This window comes from Hakea prostrata, chromosome 2, assembly GCF_041222555.1.
Source record: "Hakea prostrata isolate BN-2017 chromosome 2, UWA_Hpros_2, whole genome shotgun sequence".
In the NCBI taxonomy this organism is placed as follows: domain Eukaryota; kingdom Viridiplantae; phylum Streptophyta; class Magnoliopsida; order Proteales; family Proteaceae; genus Hakea; species Hakea prostrata.
The window spans coordinates 61,560,723-61,588,029 of NC_142601.1; the positions used below are offsets into that span (position 1 = coordinate 61,560,723).

At 41.9% G+C, this 27,307-nt stretch overlaps 1 protein-coding gene across 1 annotated transcript; it reads left to right on the forward strand.

Annotated features, from left to right (window-relative positions):
• Window positions 1-22,450: 22,450 nt before the first annotated feature.
• On the forward strand, window positions 22,451-23,802 carry LOC149025447 (uncharacterized). The gene is made up of 3 exons (XM_089143578.1): window positions 22,451-22,880; window positions 23,009-23,166; window positions 23,269-23,802. Exons 1-3 carry the CDS (start codon window positions 22,451-22,453, stop codon window positions 23,800-23,802), a joined length of 1,122 nt encoding a protein of 373 aa, XP_088999704.1.
• Window positions 23,803-27,307: the final 3,505 nt, after the last annotated feature.

Sequence of the window (27,307 nt, forward strand, 5' to 3'; positions counted from 1 at the left end):
GAAACCAATCCATCTTCCTGTACAATTCCTTCTTTTGTGCAGGCTAATAAACATATACAACAATAAAGGAGTGAGTTCTAAAGAACTCAGTAAGAAACAATCATAATTCCCATCAATTATCCAACAAAGCATATATGCATAAATGGTATGAATGAATACAAAGTATGAATGACACTATGATTTCTAACTATGCAGGTCTCTAATAGCTGACATGCTTTAAGATATACACCAGCCCTCCTCTGGGTAGGTCTAGTCACTCTGATCCGGCAAGGACTGGTTACCTCTGTAGGGATCCTGGGCAAAAGGAAAAGTCCACACCTGGCTCACCAATCATGGATGGGGTTAAGTCAACACTCTCTTACCACGACCATTGGTAATGAAACTGGCGCATGTCGGGGTTTCTAATCCAATGCAAGGTCATACTGGTAACATGTCTACATGAAGTCCAGATACATCCCCTATGGCACCAACCAACTCGGTTCAGTATCCTTCGCAACCTAGGAATGAGAATCCTCACGGACTGGCTACTGCTATTGGACTCCACTCCTTAACCCTATGGTCATCCATATATTATTGGGGCGGATGCTCTCATGACTACTCACGACACCCGGTCCGTTCCTTGGACGTCCATGAGTCCAACCCTAACATATGCAACCCTACCATTGCATGAGTAACAGTGGACCAACGTCACATCACTATCATCACGGGTCACTCGGTTTCAATTCCCCTACCGAAAGGGTAGTAGCATGTGGGGCACCTAACCATGCAATTCTAGACTCTACCTAAGAATGTCATCCAATGATCATGACAGTGCTGGAGACATCAGCAGGCATGTGTCCCATACCATAGCCTTCTAATATCCCAAGCCAAGATATCCCAAAGGAATACCTCATCTATCAGAACCATATACTAACCATCATCAGTACATAACATCCATAATCATCAAAGTATATAAGTAAACAAGACAAACAGCAGTAATATATCAAGATTAGTACATATAAAACATGACTACAGTAGCATGTATAAAGAATCACTACTTCTAATAGACACTGGACTAGCATGTTCAAGTCTATACATAAAGATAGGAATGAAAGTCCTTACCTGCATATAAGTACATTGTCCGTAAAAAGAGATCCGTTAACTATTACAAGACTCTCTCTTCAAACAGAGAATACCTAAACACAGTGTTACAATAATATATAAGTGAATTGAATCAAGGTGGATCAAAACTGGAAGTCATTTGGTCACTATTTACCGGCCGGTCGCTTAGGCCGGTTGCTTAAGTTTAGCAACCGCCACTAGTGACCGCCCCAAAAACAGAGAGTTTCAATCCGAAACTCAAGCTTCTGATCACCCGTTTTCAATCCGGATTACGAGTGATCATGACCTAAATCTCGAATCTAGTACTCCCCAAGCCAAAGGGTGAAGCAATTCTAACAAAAACCATCATTGGGTTACCCAGAACTCTCCCCTTGACTGGATTCTCCTTCTCACGAAAGCAGGGTTTCGTTTACGGAAGAATCTCATCAAGTAGATTGGAAAGAGAGTTACCATAAATCAAAGAGAGTGACCATCATGATGAGGGGATGGGTTAACAATAAAAATAATGGGCATAGAGGGTGAAGAGTAAAGGTTGAAATCAATACCTCACTTCAGAAAGCCAGAAAAAGGGAAGGACTGATCTCCAGGTCACTGCCAGCACTTCAGATCTACTTTCGGAGCTTCTCCGCAGCCATCTAACCTCCAAAATTAGCAACCACGAATAAAATATTCGTTACTTGGACGAGGGTTACCTTTTATAGAAGTCAGGGGGCAAAATAAGGCAAAACCCCGAAAACAGACCGGGCGGTCGATTGGTTTGATCGACCGCCACTAGCAACTGCCCCCATGTAATTTACCATACAAGGGTGCATTTGCTAGGGGGTTGATATCCAAGGATAACCTAGCCCTAAAGAAGAGATGGGGGAGATATTACCTTCATTCCGGACATCTCCGAACAACACTTGGCTTCCGGTAATCCAACTACCAAGCAAGGCAGGCTCTTCAGACAAGGGATCCAGATCGATGGGTTCAGGGTATGGATCATGGACTTCGATCTGGACACTCCACAAGTTTACCCGACTAGACCTTCAGGTTCTCGGACCTGAAATACGAATCTCGGGTTAGAAATACGGGGGTTGTTACAGAAGCTTCTGTCAGATAATATTGCACTCATGATAGAGCAAATAGCCACAGCAACAGAAGTATTATCCCCCTGTTCTCCAACAAAATTTACCTCAAAGTAGAAATCAAATTCCATTTTCAAAGTACAATGTCAGGCTTAGAATCTGAGAGCGCATTTCAACTTTTCATTCACATGACTAGCTTATACATAAATGGTTAGAGTGAACGGAAGCCATATAAATATTGGTGGCAAAACTTGAGCCAAAACTCAAGGTATTGAACCTTCATAATATCAAACTCAACCTCCGCCAGGATCCAACTCAACCTTGGTTGGTATGGAGTTGCAACTTTAAAAGATTCATAGCATCAAAAAAAACAAAAGGTATTGAACAAGAGATTTCTATTGTTTCTCAACTCGATCCCTTGGAGCTTAATAAGACACCAAAAAAATATGTAAGGTTTCCAAGAGGGAGTGGTCAAGCATACTTTTGAACGCTGCTACCAAAATATCACACTAGTATTGAACTACTTTACTGAAATCCAAATTTTAGGATAGAACAGTACAACTAGTGGCAGAAAGAAAATTCCATCTACTTGATTCTCTATCTCTTCCTCAATCAATATCTTCTCAGCCTCTTCCTCTAACAAAGCTTTCATTTGACATTTTAATACATATCTAGGAGGAAGAGCATGTCTGTAATTACACTCTTCACCACCATTAGGACAAACCCAGAACCAACCATATTGTTTCTTCACCACTACTTCCACAAAGTTTATACAAACTATGCATATAACCATGACTTTGAGAATAGAGATCATGCTTTCTAATTACAACCAACTACTATCACCATTGAAAGAACTACTAATCATTGGAAAATAAAAAATCAAAAAAATCAAAACCCTGAAATGTTGAACAAGTATATGGACCAGTGATAAAATACATGTCGATTTGAGGTTGATTATGATTTGTTTGGCAGTAGGTTAGCATGCTTTAGGAGGTTATAGGATCAACGAAAAAGAAGGAAACAAGCGAATGATGTATAACATGTTAATAAACAAACAATGGTGGTGATTACTGACCAGAAGTCTGAGAGATGAAATCAAAATGGGCTATGCCATAGAATTTGAGAAACAAACGAAATTTAGAAAAGGAAAGCGGGGTTTTTTTTTTTTTTTTTTGAAGTAATCAAGGAGATCATGAAATGCAAATAAGATGCATAGAACAAGGAAGAAAAAGGGTAATTAGTTTTAAGTAACAATGAAGTTTGTCTTTGAAGATAAAAAGCCAACTTGTACAAATCACTTTTTATTTACTTTTAGTAAAATAAAAAGCCAGACTCAAGCTATTGTGTTCAACAAAACCAACCTGTACAACAGACTTTGGGAACAAATCACTTGGTAGCTATTACAAAAAGTAATGTAGTTGAAATGTTACCTCTTAACTGAAGTCAGTTATCTGAAGAAGAGAGACAAAGAAGAATAACGAAGTGTTGTTGTGGGTTTATCATAGAAGGTTAAGAATTTGAGGGATTTTGAGGGTTTCTTCTTCTTCAAAGCGCAGGACCAGGACGCAGGAACCTTATCTCACTCAAACTAGGGCTTCAGTTGGCTTCGGTTCTTCTGCTTCAAGATTCTTCTTCTCCTTCGATCGGAAAAAATTCAAAATCAAAGACTGAAGCTTTACGGTTTGCTTCTTCTTCTTCAAGAACTTTGGAATCTTCAAGAACGCTAGAACCAAATTGGAAATGATCAAAACTAGGATGCTGCTTCAAGGTCCGTCAAGCTTCGTCTTCGTCTTCTCCTCTGCAACCTAAAAAACGTTGATGAGGGTTTTTGATTTTGAAATGAAAACGAGCCTTACTGCTTACTGCTTTTGTGATTCAAAATTGAAAAATTATTTGTGGTTTTCAAATCGTATTTTATAAAACGTATTTTATAAAAGTATGTATGTTGTTTTATAAAACCTATTTATAATTTTATGGAATACCTATACGAATACATATACACTATCAATATTACCGGTTTAAAGCAACTCTCAAACCGCCTAAAGGCTTTGGACCGAACCGTCAGCAAAAACTGGGAATCACATGGGTTTTTTATTATTTTAATGGAAGGATGATGCTAGCCGTCTGATTAGATCGAACGGTTGGCTTGACCGTCAAGCGCACTAATTGCGCTTGACAGAAGAAAAATTGAAGAATACTATCCTTGATAATGGCTGTAAGGACTCTTCAAGACCAACTTTCAGTTCAGCAACAAACTTAATAAAAACAACAGAATAAGATAAGGAAAGATCTAGGGCTGGTCAGATTTGAAATAATGGACAATGTGTTATATCGGGAAATAATGTTGATTTGATGCCACTTTAGTTGTCTACTACAAGACTTCAAAAGATGAGTTTGATCCAATGGACTAATCTGAAAGTTAATAAGGTTATCCCACTAAGAATAGGGTTATTTGAAACAAACTATTAGAAGTTATTAAGTGATTACCAATTATTCATGTGGAATTCAAACCCACAATTAAGAGTATCAAAAACCAACAACTTTCAACAATGATATATGATTAATATGCTGCAAGAGAATCGCATCTAATCTTAAAACAGTATCGTTTGACATCAAACTCACAATAGGACTCTAATAAATCAAAACAAAAACCAACTATTGAAACCACAAGAAAGTTCAGAACAGAAACCAGATAGTTAGCACTGAAGCAGATTTGAAATTGAACAGTTAGTTTTAAAGCTTCAGTAAAAACTAACTTCATAATCAACAGAAAAAAGAGAAAAGAAGATCCATGGAGACCAATCCTGTATGCCAAACCATTTATCCCACTCCCCCCCCAAAAAAAAAAAAAAAACTGTTTGCCAAGCATAACTGCTACAAAATACTTGAAAACAACTGATAATAGAACAAAACAAGACCAAAGACTATAGAATCTATCCAGATGCCAAAATAAAATCTTCCAAATACCAATAAGCTTGATTAGACAACCGTAATGCATCAGTTCCATTACACCAAACTTCATCATAGAAGGAGTGCAGGATAAAGTCCTAACTATTTGTGGCTTTGTGGGAGTGAAATGGAAAATTTCAGACTAATTCAAGCACAAGTCATAGTCAATTAGCAAATCTTAAAAACCACAAAGAAAATTTAAGAAAAACAACACCGTAATCGACTCAACAAAGACACTGACACTGCTTAAACTTAGGTAAAAAACTCAAATCCACATAGTATGCTGGAAACAAAGTATGCTGGAAAAGTCAGTAGAATGAAACAGAATCACCTGCAACTTGTAGAAAATAATTTGGTTTCTTTTCAATAAAATAAAAACAAACAAAACAAATCCACGTTGAAAAATCACAAAACAATCGAAAAAGTAAAATGGAAAGAACTTTTAGAACCCAACATCAGCAATTACAACCCTATTTTGGGTTATTGTGATTTGGAAATTCCATTATAATGCTCACATAGTCTCAAACAAAACCCAGCTGGAGTTTTTATAATCCAGAATGAATTATGCAGGTTTCAAAATTGAAACAAATTTGAGAGAACAGGGAAGCAGAGGACCATTCTGCTCTTCTTTTTCCACCATAATCATATAACTAATGCGAGAGCTCTAGAAGTGGCAAACTCATATAGAGAAAAAGATAGGCTAATAGAAGCACTTTATGTACCATCTTTGAAGTTAAGCATTCTAGAAGGCAGAAAAAATTTGTGTGTGTATTCACGGCATGAGGTGAGGGGTAGTATTTCTATTTCCCATATATTGGACCAAATAATCATTATAAAACCCAAAATACTGGACCCTACAATGGAAGAAATAGAATGACTGACTGATAAAAAATAGTCCAAAAAGAAAATCAGATTTCACTCTTTCAAGATACAGCCAAGATCAGGCGGATTTGAGAAAACGAAGAATAAAAATAAGGATGCGGAAACCCAAGGAATTTATCAGATTTAGAACCAAACCATCTAATCTCAAACAAGGAAATGCAGGGAAACATTAGCCAATCCAACCAAGAACACCAGTTATGATTGATGGTGATGTGTCCAAAATCTGCTCAGCCGTTGGATCTCCACGTGATGTCCTGCAAAACGAAAGCGTCAGACGTGGCCCGACCGCTGGGGTCGGGAGTCCACCTTCGAAGGCTAAGTCAGTTGATGAACTTAATCACAAACGGCTCTGCTAGAAGTGCAGAGCTACGGAATGAAGAACTAGGAAAGGTGATCTAGATAGCAGATCGCTGATAGTTTAGGTCTATCAGTATGTATCTGAACCTGAGTCTCAGATAGTATTCTTTTTTCGATCCCCCTCACCTTGATGGTAGTGAGGTTTATATAGAGTGTACCTTCGAATCTCCTTCGTTGGATGCACTTGAGCCTTCTTCGGGTAGTCGTTGGATCTTATCAGTGAGATCCGTTGAGCAATAGACTTCTACTAGTTTGGACTAGTAGAGGACTCCTGGGATAACCTTTAGGTTATACGATGTTTATCCCTTCGATAATGATTATCCGCAGCCGTCAATTCGAGTCTGCCATCATTAGGGTGATTACCCTAATCCATAAGTAGGATTAGGGCATGCTTGCAGCCGAGTAAGCTTTCTTCTTCAGCAAGCCATCTTCTGGATCCGGTTTGCTCGGGAGCGAATCGGTTCTTTCCGTCTTGACCGGGGTCGAGGGTCGGACCAGGTATGAACCCGGTCTGATCATAATTTCTCCGTATCACTAAGCCCCCGAGACCAAGCGTTCGGTCGATCCCGAGGGCTTGGTTTTTAACTGGGTTCGTCGTCAGATGATAATCTCTGCGTGCTTCATTAAATGTCATATCACATTTAATGCGGTGGTCACTTTTCCTCGAGCGTTGTGAGCGTAAGGCCACATATCTCCTTGCAGTTGATCTGTCGTGGCTCACGTCATCCAAGCGACGGTTTCAGAACACCTATTTCGGATTCGTGAGTTCAAACTTTCAAAACGTCTTTCAATCTTGATCGCTGATTTTGAATCAATCTCGATCGTTCAGATTCTCGAACACTCGTGCGGGAGTTTTAAAAGCGGTTCGTTGTCTTCGTAGGTTTCATTCTTCCTGTCTTGAATTTGAACCTTTGTTGTCTGCTTCGCGCCTTCCTGCTCTCAAGCTTCCATCCCACTCGAATCGGTAAGTTTCTTGGTCTTTTTCTTTTTGTAGTTTACTGAAACGAGTAATGGCGGACGATAGGGCTTCTTTAGTTCCCCTTGTTGGTAATAGCAGTGATGCTTTTGCCTCTCATGCTCCCGAACAGTCGGATAGTGATAACAAAACCCTAACTGTCCTCTGGCAAGAGTTCGCTGAAGTTTCTCAAAAAGGTTTTGAAAGAAAAACCGAAACTTCTCCTGTCCCTCTCGAGTCTGGATCTTCCAAGATTGTCGAGTCTTCTAGGCAGCCTCAAACTTCCGGGTCCAATGGTGGACCTGGCTCTGTTCCCTCCATTTACAATGAGGAAACCCTTCTTTCAGCTGTCCAAGATTTTGATCTTCCTTCCTCATATCGGGTTAGGGCTCCCCACCCGATGAGAGGGTTGATTCATCCCTTTCGGGTGAATTTTCTCTGTATATAGATGCACTGGAAAGCGGGGTTCGCTTTCCCTTTTTTAATCCTTTGTTCTCCACAGTTTTGAATCACTGGAACATTTGTCCCGGAATGCTCCTCCCCAATAGCTTGCGTCTCATCGTCGACTTCTTGGGTTTGTGTTTTGAGCTTGGCATTACGCCATCTCTTTCTCTCTTTGTACATTTTCATGTTCTTTCTATCTCCCATCCTCCCGAATGGGTTTTTCTTTCCAAACGCAATAAGGCTGAACTTGATTGGAGGGGCAACATCCTTGTCAAAGGAACTTGCCCATCTAACCACAAAAGATGCGCGCGAACGATACTTTTTCTGTCGAGCGCCTCCATCAGATCTTAACTTCCCAACCACCTGGAGGAGGTTTACTTCTTCTTCCGAGAATAATCGGGGCCTTCCCTTATCCAGAGAAGACGAGGCGGCCATCAGGAAGATCAAATCCATTCCGTGGTATCAAGAGATACATGGATATGAAGTGGAGTATAACTCCATCCTTCGATCTTGGGGCTTGGCTCATTGTGAGCTTCTAACCATCATCCTTTGACTTGACTGAAGTGATATGTTTTGAATTTCGACTCTTGTCCTTCTTCTTTGCGGTGCCTCCCCGGAATGAACCCCGAAAGCCTGCGGGTGAAGGCCGCTAGGGCCGTTGTGACAGCCGAGCAACGATCGCCCAGGGTCTTGACCATAGATCAAGAGGCTTCTCTTCCCTCTCCCGACCCCCTTATAGGGGTATCAAGAATATCAGGCCTGTAGCTGATGCTTCGGGTAAAGGGAAGAAACCGATGGTGGAGAGGTCTAATGTCTCTTCCTCCGCCCGAACCAAGAGGAGGCATGACACAATTGATGCTCCCTCCAACAAGAAATCCAAAGCTTCGACGGATGGTGAGGAGGTCTTCACCCCCCAGTGGACCCTGAAGATGACCGACAGGGTTACTCGGGATCCCGAGAAAGCTGCGAGAATGGAGCTCCCTCAGTCTTGCTCCTTCTGATCGCCAGGAGTTTGAAGCCCTGGATGACACCTCCCTTGTTAGTCAATCTACAAGGTACCGGTCTTCTTGCTTAGTTATTTTCTCATAATTTCTTATGACTTCTTCTGACATCTTCCGCCTCCCCAGGAATGATGTGTTGAGCTTTTATCAACACATGGAAGCATTGAGCCGGGTTGGTCGCACCAGCTCCTTGCTGCAAACTTGTGAAGAGAAATTGGCCAAGGCCAATTCTTAAATAGACCAGCTGACTGCAGCTACCGTGGAGTTGCAGAAAAAGCATGAGGAAGAAATGATCTCCCTCAAGGAAGCCCTCGAAGCGTCGAAGATTCGCGCCGCTGTGCCGAGCGCGAGGCCAGGAAGCAAAAAGCAGCTGCCACGTTGTTTGGTGACAGCCTTGAAATCAAAAGTAGGGAGCTCGAAGAACATCTGAAGTTGGCGATCCCTAGCAAGCCCGAGCATATAAAGCCAGAGCTTCGGAAGGAGTGCATTCGGAAATACCCGAACAAGCGTACCTTTCTCCGAGCTGCTAGGTCTCTACAACATTCAAGCTTATCGCATGGGGCAGAACGACGTTTGGGAGCGAATCCTTGGATCGATCCCCGCCTTCGACACCGCTCCTTTTCGTGAGGTATGCCACAAAGAGGTCTTCGGGAAAGTTGGTATGGATCTCCCGGACTGGGCTCAGGAATAAGATGATCCTTTTCCAGCTGACCCTCAATATGAGGCATACTTGAATGACGAGCCGACACTTCCCGATGAGAAATCACAAGCCGAGTCTCAAGTTGTTGTTGTAGAGGACTCAGCCGATGCCGCCCTTGAGGAAGGCTCTTCTCATGATCCTGAGAAAAGTTCTCCCGACCAGGGTCCCTCGGGCAACAATGAAGAAAAGGCTTAGGGAGTTGTCTTTTTGTAAAGATTTACCCTCAATTTAATGAATAGACATTTCTTTTTTCATGTTGGCCTCTAAATTTCCCCGTCTCCTGCCGAAATCTTGCCTTGAATATCAAAGTATTAATGATAAAACTTATCACTTTACTTTTCATTCCTCGCCGAATAATAATCTTGTAGAAAAATTGTGAATATGCGTTTCGGGAAGATGCATTAATCTTCCCCACTACTTCATTTATTGCCAAGTCCGCACGTTTTCCCTTCTGCGAAGTTCAAACGTTTTCCTGCCTTTGTATACCATTCACTGTTTCCAATGAATCGGAAATACATCCGTTATTTTAATGGTGGTGCAACGATTGGAGGTATCTATGTGGCATCCCTCCGACCGTTGATCTTGCTTTCTGCGGATTTCGAAGCGTCATTTCGATCTAGGTCGTCGGTTGTCCTTAGTCTTCAACCGTCGTCTTAGTACCTGAGGCTATTTAAAGCCTTCGTGGGTACTCTCCATCTATCCTGACTTCTGCAAGATAGATTTGCTAAAGTGCCAAGCGACCTTTCGTCCTTCGGCCTGCTTCTGTATTCCTCGTACTCCAACAACAGCTCTATCAACTTCTGAACAAGTGAGTTTTTTGATTACTCATCTCTTTCCCCACTTCCCCCTTGAGTAAACTGCACAGTAGTTATACTTGGGGTTTAGTTTGTTGTTTTGTCAGAAGTTATAGAAAACTATGGTTTCCCCCCTGTTGTTGTCGTTTATTTCTGTACTGATACGGCTGGTTTTTTTTTTTTTGTTTGCATAGTGGCTCCAAAGATCAACCCGAACTTTATCAGAGCAAAATCTTGCAAGAAAATCGTTCCGTCGGTGGTGGTTGGGGCCAGTGCGGTGGTTTCAGCTAGTGAATCCTCCAAGCGTAAGGTGACTACTGCCGGTGAATCTTCAAGTTAGATTCATGTAGTTTCTGTTGCTGCCGTCCCTGCGCCTCCTTTGCCCTAAGTGATCGCTCGTCTTTCCCAGGAAGATCTTGATCACTCCATTGCTGATGGTATTGCCGGCGCTCCTCGTTGGTGAGCTTTGTTGGTGCACCCCCAAAGGAGACTCTTCGGGCATCCGAGGCAACTATGTTGGCGTCGATGAAGGTGTGGTCCCCAGCAGTGCTGCTCCTATTTCTAACTCTAGTGCTTGTTTGGCATCCTCCTCCTCGCCTTCCGAGTTGGAGGATTTTGCCACTAGGAAGCGCCGTCGGGTGACAAGTGATGAAGCTCATCCTTCTCTTGGTGTAGCTCATCCTTCTCATCCTTCCCTTGAATTAGTGTCAAACGAGTTTGACGGAGCGTTGGAATGGTGTACTTGCTGCTTGAATGACTTCCCGAGAGCGCAGTTCTTTCCAAACTTCCGGATGAAGTCTTTACGAAGTCACTTGGTGATGTAAGTCTTCTTCATTATCCTCGATTCTGAAAAATTACTTTTCTGCTCCTTGCTAACTCGGAAGTTGTTTGCGGGAGTCTTCTTTGTTAACTTCCACAACCAAGTGGAAGCAGTTTCTAGGCTCGATAGATTGAGCAATGAAGTTTCTAGGCTTCGGGAAATCTCTGAAGCTAAAGATGTTGAGATTGCTCGCCTTCGGAATCTAGCTTGGGAGGTGGCGGGAGAAAAAAATTCGATGATTGGTCGTCTTCGGTCGGACTTGGATGATGCCAGGGAGAAGATCCGGCGACTGGAACGAACAGTTGGAAAGTCATGAGCCAAAGGATCTGAAACGTTACCTGAAAGGCAAGCTATCATTCCTTTGCTCGAATCCCTTCCAACTGATGTTCGCAGAGCCTGCGTCTTCAAGTATTTACACACTAAGCCTTTTGTTGATATGCTGAATGCTTATAACTTGCAGGCGTACCGGGATGGTGAGAACGAAGTATGGGAATCAATATTAAGGAAGGATCCTCATCTTGATACGACTCCCTACAGTGCTGTTTGCCATCCTGAAGTATTTACCAACCTGGGTATTCCTCCTCCCGACTGGACCAAGGATAAGATTGATCCTCCACCTTCCGATCCAGATATTATGCAATATTTGGAAGATTCTCCTGTTTATTCTCCGCTGGAAGAAGTCAATTATGACGAGCTTGTACTGAATGCGAGTTTGGTCGAGGACCATTCTTCTCTTGGACAAGCTGGACAAAGAGTATGAAATTGCGGAGGATTTTATGCATTCCGAAATATTTTTGTAATCCTCATTTCTTCTCTTCTTTTCCTTGACTCCCCACCAATGATTGACTCATATGTTTGTTCTAGCAAAGTCGCGTCGATCTTGTATAACTTCTTAACAGTCACCTATGATGACTTTCTTCTTTGATCGAAGATTGTATCCAACTCTTGTAATTGTTTTGATACTGGCCTCTTTGGATCTTTTGAAGAAATAAGAAATTACTTTATCTTTGAACTTTGCTAGCCACTTGAATCGCCGTTGCATTAGGTCTTAGTTGTTTGAAACAATGCCTTTACTTAAGGATTTCCGGAGAAATACAATAAGTCCGAGAAGGAACTCACTCGGGTTTTAAACCGATGCCTTTACTTAAGGATTTCCGGAGAAATACAATAAGTCTGAGAAGGAACTCACTCGGGTTTTAAACCGATGCCTTGACTTAAGGATAATTCAAAAATTCAATAAGTCTCGAAGGAACTCACTCGGGTTTCAAACCGACGCCTTGCAAAAGGAACTCACTCGGCTTTTCATCCGATGCCTCGACTTAAGAAAGTTCGAAAAATTTCCATAAGTGTTGAAGGACCCATACGAATTTTCATCCGATGCCTTATAGTTGGATCTTGTTCTTGAATGTGGTGTATGATGCCCCCCAATCAAAAGATAGTTTGTTGAAAGCCAAAAATTGCATTGATTGAGTTGAAAATGATTACATCGCGAACAAAATTGAAATCATCCTCAAGGATAAAACTTTTTGAGATGCCTAGCATTCCACGAACGATCCAACTCTTTCTGGGTATTGACGTTCTTCAGCCTGTAAGCTCCTAAACCGACCGGTTTCACAACCATATAAGGTCCTTCCCAGGAAGGGTCCAAGTTTCTTTGGTGACGCGGGTCGGAAGCTAGGGTGTTTCTCAACACCAAATCTCCGGCTAAGTACCGACGATTCTTCCTCAAGTATTATAATGAGACGCTATCCTTCTTTGATAATGTTGAGTTCGTGCTATTGCCTTTGCCCGAACTTCGTCCAACAAATCAAGACTATCAAGCAGTCCTTGTTCATTTGCTTTTTCCTCGAACTCACGATCCCGTAACGTCCCTGCCATTATCTCCACTGGTGCCAATGCTTCGGATCCATATGCCAACCTGAATGGAGTTTCTCCTGTGGGTGTTCGAACCGTAGTTCTATAAGCCCACAGTACATTATGAAGTTCTTCGACCCAAGAAGCTTTGTCAGCTTCGAGTCTTCTCTTTATTCCTTCCAGTAACGTTCGGTTAGTAACATCTACCTGTCCATTGCTTTGGGGGTATGCCACTGAGGACATACGATGCTCGATCATATATGTTCCACAGAATTGCTCAAATTGTGGACAGTCGAACTGAGTACCATGGTTAGTGACAGTAATCTTTGGAATCCCAAAGCGATATATGATTGATTCAAGCACAAATTTCTCCACTTTTTTCTCAGTAATTGCCGCCGGTGCTCCGGCTTCTACCCATTTTGTGAAGTAATCAATTGCTACTATCGGATATTCCCGTCCGCTTTGATGCCTTGGTGAATTTGACCATGATATCAATTCCCCACATTGCAAAGGGAATGGGATTTAGAATTGAAGTCATAGTTTCCGCCGGGCGCTTCGATCTTGTAGCATGAATTTGACAGTTACCACATCGACGAACGTAGTCCATAGCAGCCTCTTGGACCTTAGGCCAATATAACCCAAGTCTTAGAATTTTGTGGGCCAGGGCTCGGCCATCCATGTGAGCTCCACAAATTCCTTCATGAACCTCAGCCAAAGCTGATTTTGCTCCTTCGGGGCCTATACATCTCATAAGGGGTCCAGTATAAGATCTTTTGTATAGTCTCCCATTCTGAATGACAAATCTAGCTGATCGAATCTTGATCAACCTTGCCTCTACCGGATCCTCGGGTAATTTGTCATCCCTTAGATACTCGATTATTGGATCCATCCAAGAACGTTCGCTTCAATATAAGAAATTTCTTTCTCATGATAACTTGGAAAAGTTATCTCTTCAATGTAGACCGAAGGGTCTAGATTCTTTTCCTTGGCATTGGCTAGTCGGGATAGCTCATCTGCCACTGAATTTTCATTCCTCGAAATCTGAGATATCTTCAAATTCCGAAATTGGTTTTGAAATGCCTGCACTATCGATATTTTTGCAAGCGTGGTTCTTTAATGCCATACTCCCCCTGGACTTGGTTGACTATAAGCTGAGAGTCACTATAAATAGTAACGTCTGCAATAGCTAATGCTTTTGACAACCGAAGTCCTGCTATCAGAGCCTCATATTCTGCTTCGTTATTAGTTGCATCAAATGCGAATCTCAAAGCATATCGAATATTAAATCCTGCTGGGCTTTTTAATAGAATTCCAGCTCCTGCTCCATCTTTATTACTCGAACCGTCCACATATACCTCCCAAGTGGTTGGTATAATGGGATCCTCAATGGTGGGTTCCACCGGTGCAGTAGTTTCTACTACAAAGTCGGCTAATGCCTGAGCCTTGATTGCAGTTTTGGGCTTAAAACTCACTTGGAACTCGCTGAGCTCAACTGACCAGGACACCATCCTTCCAGACAAATCAGGTTTGTTAAGAACTTTACTAAGAGGAAAAGTTGTAAATACCTCAATTGGATGAACCTGAAAATATGGCCTTAGCTTCCTGGCGGCCATCATGAGAGCCAGAGCCTGCTTCTCAATCTGCGAATATCTCGTCTCCGCATCTAACAACATGTGGCTTACATAGTAAGTCGGCCACTGCTTTTTATCTTTCTCCCGAACAAGTACTGCACTGACCGCCGAAAGGGACGTCGCTAGATATAGCTGTAATATTTCCCCCTTCTCTCGGTCCGGACAGGATCGGTGGTTGTCCAAGTGCTTCTTTTAATTCCTCGAAAGCTTTCGGCACTCTTCAGTCCACTTTGCTTCCTTCTCGCCCTTCAGGTCTTTAAGTGCCTTGAAGAAAGGCAAACATTTTTCTCCGGACTTGGAGATGAATCGATTTAAAGCAACAACTCTCCCTGTCAAACATTTGTACATCCCGAACGGTTTTGGGAGCCTCCATATCAATCGAGCTTGTATTTTGGCAGGATTAGCCTCAATTCCCCTCTGTGATACCATGAAGCCCAAAAATTTGCCCGAGGAGACTCCAAAGGCACATTTTTCTGGGTTTAGCTTCATTTGATGTTTCCTTAGTACTAAGAAAACCTCAGTCAAATCTGCAATATGATTTGTCTTTGTAAAGCTTTTCACTAGCATGTCATCAACATAAGCTTCAACATTCTTTCCTATCAGCTCTTTGAAAATCTTGTTGACGACCCTCTGATATGTTGCTCCTGCATTCTTCAGGCCAAAAGGCATGACCTTGTAATAATAGCTCTCACGATCAGTCATGAAAGCCGTATACTTCTCATCCTCCTTATTCATAAGGATCTGATTATACCCTGAGTAGGCATCCATGAAACTTAAAGTTTCATATCTTGCAGTCGCATCTATCAAGAGGTCAATCTGAGGCAACGGGTAGCAATCTTTCGGGCAAGCTTTGTTTAGATCCGTGTAGTCTGTACACATCCTCCACTTCCCATTCGCCTTTTTCACCATCACCACGTTGGCCAACCAAGTTGGGCACTCAATTAGTTCTATGAAACCAGAATTCTTAAGTTTTTCAACTTCGCTTCGAACGGCTTCATACTTTTCAATGGAGAAATTTCTTCTTTTCTGTATCACTGGTTTCGCCTTAGGGTCTATCCGAGTTTGTGCTCTGCAATGGCCCGATCGATTCCGGGCATGTCCTCAGCAGACCATGCGAATACATCTTTATTCTGTTGAAGAAATAACTTCAACTCATCTTTAAACTCTTCCAGCTGTTCAGACCCGATATAAGTAATCTTTTTCTTATCCTAGGTACACAGCTGAATTTGCTCCAGCTTCTCCACTGGTTAGGGCCTTTGCATCTCTGTCTCTTCCCGATCATTTCAAACTTCTATGGGGAGGGCAGTTACCTTCCTCGGATTCTCCTTGTCCTTTAAATAGGCAACATAACACTGTCGAGAGATCTTCTGGTCAGAGGAGACTTGACCAATTCCCATATCAGTCGGGAATTTTATCTTCAGGTGTTTTGTTGAAACAATAGCTCCTATCTTGGATAAAGATGGTCGCCCGAGAATCATATTATAGGCTAGTAGTTCTCGAACCACCAAAAAATTGATTCGGACAGTTGTTTCCTTAGGAAAACTTCCAATGGATAAATCAAGCTGGACCGATCCTTCCGCCACTGCAGATGACCCTACAAAGCCATATAGATGTGTGGATGAAGGTTTCATCAAGTCCTGATCCACCTTCAATTTTTGATACACTTCGTAGGAAATTAGGTCAGCTGCAGACCCTGTGTCAATCAAAACTCTATGCACTTCCCGCCGTGCAATCTCTACCTTGATGACTATAGCATCATCATGAGGTAAACAAACGTCTCTTTCGTCTTCCTCGCTAAAGGTGATAGAATCTTCACCATTCAGCTTCTTCCGCTTCTGCGTCTCTTCGGTTCCAACAAATTTGGATTTTGTTTTCAGACTCCGGAGTGATTCGGGCTCTGGTCCTCCGAAGATGGTAAGGATCGGTGACCTAGTAGCTTCAATCACCTCCTTGCCCTTCTTAGACTTCGGGGCCTCCCATGATTGTTCCGAACTAACCGAACGATCCCTCTTTGGAGCAGCCGCACGTGGCTCACGTGGCTCCTCCCTCCTCCTGCTAACAAAACTAGACAGATGTCCCTCAGATATCAATCTCTCAATATCTGCCTTCAGATGACGACAGTCATTAGTATAATGACCATAGTCCTTGTGGAATTGGCAATACTTTTCCTGATCCTACTGCTCTCCGAGTTTCAAAAGAATTTTAGGCGGCCACTTTAAAATATTTTTTCTTTTGAGGATATTCAAAATATCAGCCCGAGCAGCATTCAATGGAGTGTACTCACTTTTACCGGGGAACCTTTGGCGCCAAGGCTGGGATTTTCCAACCCGATCGCGAACATTTTTCTTTGGCTTTCGCTTTCGCTCAGAGCCTTTTGTTGCTTATTGGAGACTTTATTATCTCCTTGGCGCGCATCTAGAATCTCCATGACTTCAGCCTGCTTCGGCATCTCTGTACCAACTCAGCATAAGTCGCAGGCATATCCTGTAGTAATAACTCCAGGAGTTTCCAATTAGTGAGTCCCGTGAATAGAGCAGTTCTGGCTACTTGTTCATCCAAGTATTCTATCTCCATCGTCACCTTGTTGAATCTTTTCGAAACTCTCTCGATCGATTCGCTCTTTCCTTGTTTGACAGTAAACAAGGTTTCTTCCATTTTCTTGACCTGTATTCCACTTTGGAATCGCCCTATGAATTGGCGCGCCAATTCGTCAAAGTTTACGATCCTTCCAGAGGGGAGGTTAGAAAACCACTTTTGTGCTGCTCCAGTTAGAGATGAACCAAAAACCCTGCATAAAATTTCATCGAATTACCCGAAACCGCCATGGTGCGTTGGTAATAGCCGATGTGAGCTGTTGGATCTCCGGAGCCATCGAATATTGAGAAGGTAGGCAAACGGAAGTTATGGGGAAACCGATATCCCGCAATTGGCTCAAGCAAAGGGAGTCTTCCGAATGACCGAGTAAATATCCTCAGTTATTCTTCCCTTAGCCAACTGCCCTAATTTCTCATTGATGTTGGCCAATTCTTGACCAATCTGGGTCGGGTGATCTTCAGCAATATGATCACGACCTCGATTAACACGATCATCCCGTGCTACTCGATTATCACGAACAGCCCGTCCTTCCCGAGCATTCCTCTCGTCACGAACTGCTCGATCATCATGAACGGTTCTTCTGACAGTGGGTGAGTGAGTTCTTACCCCTGTATCCAACCTTGTGTTTGAATCAGTAGTACTCTCTTGCGGTCTGTCGAACCGATCGTCTCGCCTCGGTTGATCATCGATCCTCCGAAGTCCTCGGTCTCCTTCACGGAAATTCTGATCAATATTCTGGTCTTCAGCCCGTCTCTGGTCACGTGGCAATGCACGTCTCCCTGAATCACGCTGATCAGGCTCTTGTGGTAAAACCACTCGTCTGATGAGCATGCGGAGTGCTTGGCTCACCTCCAAGAGTTGAATCTTTACCTGATCCAATTGATCTTGGATTGTATCAGGAGGAGGATTACGTCCTCCCTGGCCACCATCCACCTCGATAGGATTTTGGCTTTCCTGGGGAATATCTGGATTATTCACTCCAGGTATCTGAACACCGGAATTGCGTTGTGCAGCAGCTGCTACGGCTGCTGATCTAGTCACCATGGCTTTTCAAGTCGTTTCCCACAGACGGCGCCAATTGATGCGTCCAAAATCTGCTCAGCCATTGGATCTCCACGTGATGTCCTGCAAAACGAAAGCGTCAGACGTGGCCCGACCGCTGGGGTCAGGAGTCCACCTCCGAAGGCTAAGTCAGTTGATGAACTTAATCACAAATGGCTCTGCTAGAAGCGCAGAGCTACGGAATGAAGAACTGGGAAAGGTGATCTAGATAGTAGATCGCTGATAGTTTAGGTCTATCAGTATGTATCTGAACCTGAGTCTCAGATAGTATTCTTTTTTCGATCCCCCTCACCTTGATGGTAGTGAGGTTTATATAGAGTGTACCTTCGAATCTCCTTCGTTGGATGCACTTGAGCCTTCTTTGGGTAGTCGTTGGATCTTATCAGTGAGATCCGTTGAGCAATAGACTTCTACTAGTTTGGACTAGTAGAGGACTCCTGGGATAACCTTTAGGTTATACGATGTTTATCCCTTCGATAATGATTATCCGCAGGCGTCAATTCGAGTCTACCATCATTAGGGTGATTACCCTAATCCATAAGTAGGATTAGGGCACGCTTGCAGCCGAGTAAGCTTTCTTCTTCAGCAAGCCATCTTCTGGATCCGGTTTGCTCGGGAGCGAATCGGTTCTTTCCGTCTCGACCGGGGTCGAGGGTCGGACCAGGTATGAACCCGGTCTGATCATAATTTCTCCGTATCAGATGGCATGAAGTCGACTTGATTGTAAGGTTGAAGAATGACAACAGAAACTCAAACATCGTTGAAAATCCTCCACTAAGGCACAAAACCACACCTTCGAAGAATTGCACTTCCATATGAATCCTATCAAATGTAATAGCATAGACAAAAGAGATTGGGAGAGATGATGGATACTTGAATTTGAAGGATATCGCCTAGAACAAGAGGATTCAAGGTTGACCTAGAACAGAAGTTGGGGCTTTTGATTTTGAAATGAAACACGAGTTCACGTATTGCTATTGCTGAAATTTTGAAAATGTATTTGTTGGTTTCAACTCGTAAAGCTGCTCTGCAAGTTCGTTTTCGTCAACTAAACCTGCAAGTTCGCCTTCGTCAAGCTGCAAGCCCCAAGTTCGTCTTCGTCTTCTCCCTCTGCAAGTTCGTCCAAAATTTCAAAACCAGCGGTCCGTGTTTAGAGTTGTTAGGCTTTTGATTTTGAAATGAAACAGAAGCTTGTCCAAGATGCGATCAACGGAAGCGTTTCTCCTCTGCAAGTTCGTCTTTGGTCTTGTTGTTATTCTTCTTCTCCAACTTGTTTCAGAGCTCCAAATTGTAAAATGAGTTGGGCGGGGTGAAGAACAGGGGTTTTGGGTATTTTCAAAACATTTTGAAAAGAAAAATTGAACCGCTGGTTTTGACGATTTTTAATTTGTATATACGTATATGATTTATGTTATATTTTTAAAACGTATTAACCAAACTTGTATGGAATACTAGTACATAACCCACTCGAACCGCTGGTTTGTCGTTGGACCGAACCGTTTGCAAAAAACATGCATTAAATGTGGGTTTACAATATTTTAATGGAAGGATGAAGCCAGCAGTCCGATTAGATCAGACGGCTGGCTTGACCGTCATGCGCATTAATTGTGCATGACATTAGCAAAATTGGATGGAGATGTAGGTGGACTTATTGAAAGGTATATTGTCCAAAGGGCATTTTGGTTATTTTTTTCCGGTAAAAGGGTCATTTTATAACGAAAATTAGAAAAAGAAAAGAAATACAACAATTAGTACCTACCTTGCTCACCCGCAACAACAATTGCCCCCAATACACCCTTCCTCACTGGTTCCTACTCATAATTGACAACAACTAAGTCATCAAAAACGAAATGTAGGACGTCTAGATGCATCCAAATCAAGATCTTTAAGAAAAGCTTCATAACAATAGTTACATAACAGCACTATCCTCTCCCAATGGGAGGCTCTGATGCATTGTGGATACTTTCGCTAAAGCTGCATCTACCTTCTTGAATTCCTCTGCTATAGAAACCTTTTTACTTGTTACTACTTTCTTCACTGCGTGAGCCTTCTTCTTCGGACGACCAGGTTTCCGACAAGGAGAACCTTCAGCCCGCACTGATATAGACAAAGACGAAAGTGGAAGAACTACTTTCAATTGCAAAGTTTCATCATTGGCCGAACTCTCCAGCCTGGCCGAATTCTGATCGGCCCCACAATAGTCCAAATCATCCTCCGTAGTTCCTTCAGTGGCTGAACTTCTAATAATATTTGCAACTTCAGGTCCCACCAATGAACACTCCAAAGAAGGGTTTCCAATTTGCATAGAACTCTTACCTGCAACAACCACTTTTTGAAATTCAAAAGGAGTGGCCGAACCACTTTCAAGCTTATCTGTAGGTCCCACTAGTGAACTCCCCAAAGGAAGTTTACCAATTGGATTAAAACACTTTGCCGCATCTAAGGAATTTTGAATTTCAAAACTAGAGTCCACGGCCAAAGAAGCTGCTTCAAAATTATTCAAATTCTATTGGGTTCCGCATGACCCCACTTGAAGCTCCAAACTAGAGTTCACGTCCAATGCAGTTTCTTCCAATCTAATCGAATTTTGTTGCGTAAAAAAGTCTTCCACATAAACCGAATTCTGTTCCGTAGAAGAGTCTTCCACTCAAACCGAATTCAGCAGGGCCCCACAAGGCCTCTCATGAAGCTTTTCAAACCGTTCAAAAGAGCCAATATCCTTAGTGGCCGAATTAGGTGGAAGTTGGTTAGTCGTGGAACCAACAGAGGTAACTACGTTCTTTGAAAGATTACTAACCAACATCGAACTCTTGCCTTTATCTAAAATTTTTTGAAGTTGAAAAGGATCACTTTGAGAGAGAGAAAGATCAAGAGAAGAGTTCTCGCTAGACACGATCACCACATCAGAGGGAACCAACCTTGTAGATTTGAAATTTGAATTGAAATTTAAAATTGAATTTGCTGCACCCTAATTGGATGAAATAGAGCCCTCCAAACCCGCCACCTCTAGAGCCACACGAATCTGATGTTGGAGTGAGCTTGGAGTCTGCACTCTCACACCGTCAGTAGGAATCCCATCCACAATAGGATTATCTCTTGGGAGGTTTTCTGCAGGAACGATAGAGGGCTGAACCTGCAAACCATCCACAGAATCGTTTGAAGCAAACCTACAATGAAGACCCAAGTGGCCTTCTCGATTACACTGTGAGCACCACAGAATATCATCCTCAAAAATTACCTTTTGAAGAAAACTAAAAACTCGAAGAGTTCCTGGTTCAAGGCGCTCAATCTGAACTCATTCACTCGAACAGCATCGACCTCCAATTCAACCAAAATTCGAGCATAATGACCAATAGAACCAAGACGAGTTCGTCTATCAAGAGAAACAGGTCTCCCAACAGATTTTTCTATAGAAAGAAGCACTTTCTCATGCCAATACTCAAGAGGTAAATCAGGGAAACGAACCCACACCAACTTACCTGCTAGTTGAGGAGAGTGGATATTAAAATCCGGCCTCCATCGTTGAAAACGAATGTATTGCTTTCCAACATTCCAAAAACCTCTGCGCCACACCTCAGTCATATCTGCCTCACTATGAAACTGAAAGATGATAAACCCTTTCCCCAATGAATGTAAGATCACCCCTTGAGACAATTTCCAAGCACCCCTAGCTAGCTCTCGCAATTCATCCATGGTAGTGATGCGAAAATTAGCTCGCCCAATCAACGAAAAACGGAACTGATTTCGTTGAAGCTCGTATTCCTGTTGCGGGATTACAATCCTACGAAACTTACCCGCTTGTATAGGAGAAGGGAGGGAATCGATCTCAGGCAACAACAAACTCCCCACTACTCCCGCATAAGATTTATCCCCATTGGTAGGCACCTCTGGAGGCTTCAAAACGCGGAAGATCGATTCCCTAGGTACCTCCGAATTTCCTAGAGCTTCCATCTCCTCCATCTCATCGCATCTTTCTCTCCGACTTCCTCCTCAAAAAAAATCCAAAAAGAACTTTGGGTTTCACGTGGGGTTCTATTGGAGTTTTGGCCTTTGTTGGAGTTTTGTTTACCAAAAAAACAAAAGCTTGAAAAGTGGGAAACCAAACAGAGGACTTTGAGTTTCACGTGTTGGGTTTCACGTGCTTTTAAGCTCTTTTGTTTTCTTTTGCTTTAGTTGTTGATTACAGGAAAAAAAAAAAAGGAAGAGAGGTGAAGAAAGAAAGGGTGAGAGTGTTCATCATGACTGATTCAAAGGTGTCATACGAACCCACTGGTCGACTTACCTCCACCTTACTTAATGAAAGAAATTTTTTGACCTGGTCTCGTGCAATAACTGTTGCCTTAGGAGGACGTTCTAAGATTGGGCATGTTAATGGACAGACCAAAACTCCTGAGATTGCTGATCCCAAATATGGTGAATGGCTTGCTACTGATAACCAAGTTATGACTTGGCTTTTTAATTCCATGGAACCTCAGATATATGAGATATTTGCTTACTCTGAAACGGCAAAATCTTTGTGGGATGCATTGGGACTCATGTATGGACAAGCTGATAATTCCTCTAGAATCTATGAACAGCAACAAGAGATTGCCCATGTTGAGCAAGGCTCTTCTCAGTCTTTTTCTGATCATCTTGGAAACCTTAAAAAAAATGGGACGAACTTCGTCAGTATCATCCTCCAGCCCAAACTATAGATGAATATATGAAGAGAGATGAGCATGATCGTGTCTTTCAACTGTTAGCCAGTATTCATCCTGAATATGAAGACTTAAACAGACAGATACTTATGAATTCAGATATTCCCACATTCACTACTGTTTGTGCAATTATTCATAGAGAAGAAACTAGAAGACGAGTTATGCAATTTGAATCTAAAACAGGGACTGGTCAAAGTGAGACTATTGCCCATGTTGCAAAAACAAATATTTTTCCTAATTCTGGCTCTGGAAATCAAGTCTCTTACGGTCGTCATCGTGGGAAAGGTCGTGGAACTCGACTTACTTATCATTGTGATCATTGTAATCGTGATGGTCATTCTAAAGAATGATGCTGGCAGTTGCACCCTCACTTGCGTCCTTCTAAAGATCAGACCACCACTAAAACATCAGATCCAAAAATTGTTGCGCAAGCTGGCTCTTCAGATTTTCAGGGTTCTCTTGAACAGATTGCATCTCAACTACAACAGTTCCTTCAGTCAAATAGTTCTATTCGCTCAGTAGCTGAATCAAGCAATGTTGCTCACACCACTGGTACTCCCCTTGCCCTTTCCACTTTATCTCATAATTATTTTATAGTGGATTCTGGTGCAACTGACAATATGTGTCGTTCTTCATATTATTTATCTGATTTGAGTACTGATAAATTGGACTCCTTCCCTCCTATTATGGTTGCTAATGGCACCACTGTTTCTATTCAAGGACATGGGAAATTGAATTTATTTTCAACTGAAGCAGATGCATTGTTTGTGCCATCTTTGTCTATGAATTTACTATCAGTTAGCAAGATCACTAAAAGTTTGAATTGTCATGTGATATTTTCCAAGGACAAAGTAATATTTCGGGACAGTGAGAACCGGAATGACGATTGGTGAAGGTCGCCTGCAAGATGGTCTCTATGTGTTGGACTCTCCAAACAATGCTTTGGTTTCTTTAAGAAAACCTGAGAAATCCCAACTTTGGCATTGGCGTATGGGCCATCCTTCTGATAGGATTCTAAATTTTTTGAATTCATCTTTCTTTTTTGATTTTAGTTGTTGTGATGCTTGTCATTTTGCTAAACAACATAGGTTTCCTTTTCAAAGCAGTACTCATGTTTCGATCGTTTTTGAGATTGTGCATTCTGATGTTTGGCACTCTCCTATGGATTCTAGAGATGGTTTTAAATATTTCATTATTTTTATTGATGATAAATCACGAGCCACGTGGTTATATTTATTGCGATCCAAGAATGAAGTTTTGCAGATATTTCAAGATTTTTGCAAAATGGTTCACACTCAATTTCAGACGAGTATTAAAATCTTGCGAACAGATAATGGCACAGAGTATACAAATACTCCTTTCCAGTCCTATCTTAGAAATATGGGAATCTTGCATCAAACATCCTGTGTTGGCACACCTCAACAAAATGGAGTTGCTAAACGTAAGAATAGGCATTTGCTGGAGGTGACCCGTTCTTTACTTTTTCATAGAAATCTTCCAAAAATTTATTGGTCTGATGCGGTTCTTATAAGTTGTTATTTGATTAATCGTCTTCCAAGTAGTGTGACACAATTCAAGATTCCACTGGAAGTTCTCTATAATCGTCCAATTACAATGACTCATCTTAGAGTCTTTGGTTGTGTTGCTTATGTTCACTCGCAGCATGGTAGCAAAGTTGATCCTCGCTCTCAGAAGTGTGTATTTTTTGGGTACTCGACATCACAAAAGGGCTATAAATGTTATAATCCTTCCACCAAGAAAGTTTTTATTTCTCGTGATGTTTCCTTTAATGAAACTCACATGTTTTATCCTGGCAGGAGTCAAATTCATGGGGAGAATATGGATAATTATAATGAACTTGTTGTGCAGGAATTTGCTCCTACCCCATTACCAAGTATGCCAGATAGCTCATCAATCGACATTGAGCAACAAAATCTTGATACTCAAGAAGAACCACAAATATTGGTTCCACCTGAGAATGAGCAGACATCATCTATACAAGTTCGAAGGTCAACTCGAGTCTCTAAACCTTCCATCAGATTGCATGACTTTTCAACATATCTTGCAGTAAAATATCCCATTTAATCTCATATTTGTTATGATCATATTTCTCCTCAATTTCTTACATTTTTAACTGCTATTGATGATCATAAGGAACCAATTAATTACCTTGAAGCCAAGAATTCATCAGTATGGATAAAGGCTATGGAAGATGAACTAAAGGCCCTTGATAAGAATCATACTTGGGATATTGTTCCACTTCCAAATGGTGTACACCCAGTTGGTTGTTGATGGGTCTATAAAACCAAATACAACAGTGATGGTACAATTGAAAGATACAAGGCTAGGCTTGTTGCCAAAGGATATACCCAAACATATGGGGTTGACTATAAGGAAACTTTTGCACCAGTAGTGAAGATGAACACTGTAAGAGTGTTAATGTCAATAGCCGTCAATTGTGAATGACCTCTCTTTCAAATGGATGTTAAGAATGCATTCTTACAAGGAGATTTGCTAGAAGAAGTATACATGGAAGTTCCTCCAGGTCATCCATTAAAAAATCAAGATGGTATTGCCTGTAGATTGAAAAATGCAATACACGGTCTTAAGCAATCACCACGAGCATGGTATGAGAAGTTAAGTACAGCCCTTATAGTTTTTGGATTCAAAAGAAGTGGTATCAGAGCGAGGTTTGGTGGAGATGATAGGTGTCAGGAGAATGTAAGGCTTTGACGGGTTGATCGAAGGTATGATTCTGGTCGTGAAGTTTTTTTTTATCTCTTTTTTTTCATCTCTTTTTTTTCATCTTTTTTTTCTTGTAGTTTGATCGGAGTAGATCGGGTTAAAAAAAAAAAAGAGGGAGCGATCCAATTTTGGATATAGCTATGAACAAGAAAACGGTGAGTTTTTTTTTTAAGGTTTCTTTATGCCTACAATGTAATCGGTTATTACATTTTTTTAAAGGAAAAAAAAAGAAGATTTTTTTTGTTTTTATTATCGAACGGTAGATTGTTTCCATAGGATTTTGTGTGAATGTTTTTTTTTGTACGAAGTTAAATATTCCTAAGGTTTTTGGGTGTTCCGAACTCAGTGGAAGTGACGGATCGAGGAAATTTCATTCCGTTGGTATTGATTTTGTGAGTTCGTATGGAGATCAACAGTGAGGTTATTTCAGTTAATTGATGGGTACGAAAGCCACAGATCAGGTAAACTATACATGCTTACAGAGAGTGTTGAAACAGGTGGAGCTCCAGTTGACACTTTGGCAAGGGATATAGGTAGACAGAATTTGCAGATTGTTCAGGCGCAAAACAAGGGCAAATCTAGAAAGAAGCGAATAACTTTTGCTTTGGATTTGGTGAGTGGTAGTGATCTCTCGGAGCCGGCTATGACAGGAGAGATGGAGCCACATCACGTCGTACAGCGGTGATGAGCTGTACGGGACACCCCGTGTGGGGGTGTGTGCCATGGCGGTAATAAAAGCATTCCTGGAGGGGATGTGGGTCATGCGAGTATAGCGACAATGAGCTGTATGAGACACCCCAGGTGGAGGGTGTGCGCCATGTTGGTTTAGTGATGGCGGTAACAAAAACATCCTTGGAGGGGATGTGGGCCATGCTGTAAGGTGTGGTGGATACACAGAGACTGGTGATTGCAGAGAGACATCATCAACGGTTTTCTTCAAGGTGGTTTGCAGAATTGAAGCCAAGGTGGAGATTGTTGGGTTTCGGTGTCTTGTATTCAGTGGGCCCATATAATTATAGTTTTTGTTGTATTTGTAATTGAAACAGGGTTTGAGTCAATTACTAGTACTTGGTTAAACTTGTAATTACATTGGGATTAGGGTTCTAGGTTTCCCTATAAATAGTCTCTGTGGGATAACCTATAGGAATCAATCTCTGTAGGAGATTGGGGAATCAATCCCTGTAGGGGGTTGGGGAATCAATCCTTGTAGGGGATTGGGGAATCAATCCCTGTAGGGGATTTGGGAATCAATCCCTATATTCCCCAATCCCTGTAGGGGATTGGGGTACCCATCCTGATAAGGATGGAGGGCAAGCAAAGAGTAGCACTTTGTAGGTGTGAGAGTGGCATGAGGTTTCCTGGAAATAGTGAAACTCTTTTTCTCTCTGGTGGACGTAGGCAGGGTTTTGTAGTTATTGCATTTTGGTTATTTACCACATCTACTTAACTGAATATGTAACTGTGGATAACTTGTAATTTTGAGTGTGGGTGCCATGTAATTTAAGAAGTAATAGCGGGTGGTCAAAAGTTTTATCCCCTTTATAGCGAGTGCCGTGTAATTTGCTCTTAAACAAACAAACAAACAAACAAACAAACAAACAAACAAAAAAATGGTTCATGTTAGATTAATTTTAACTTAAATTATAATTTATT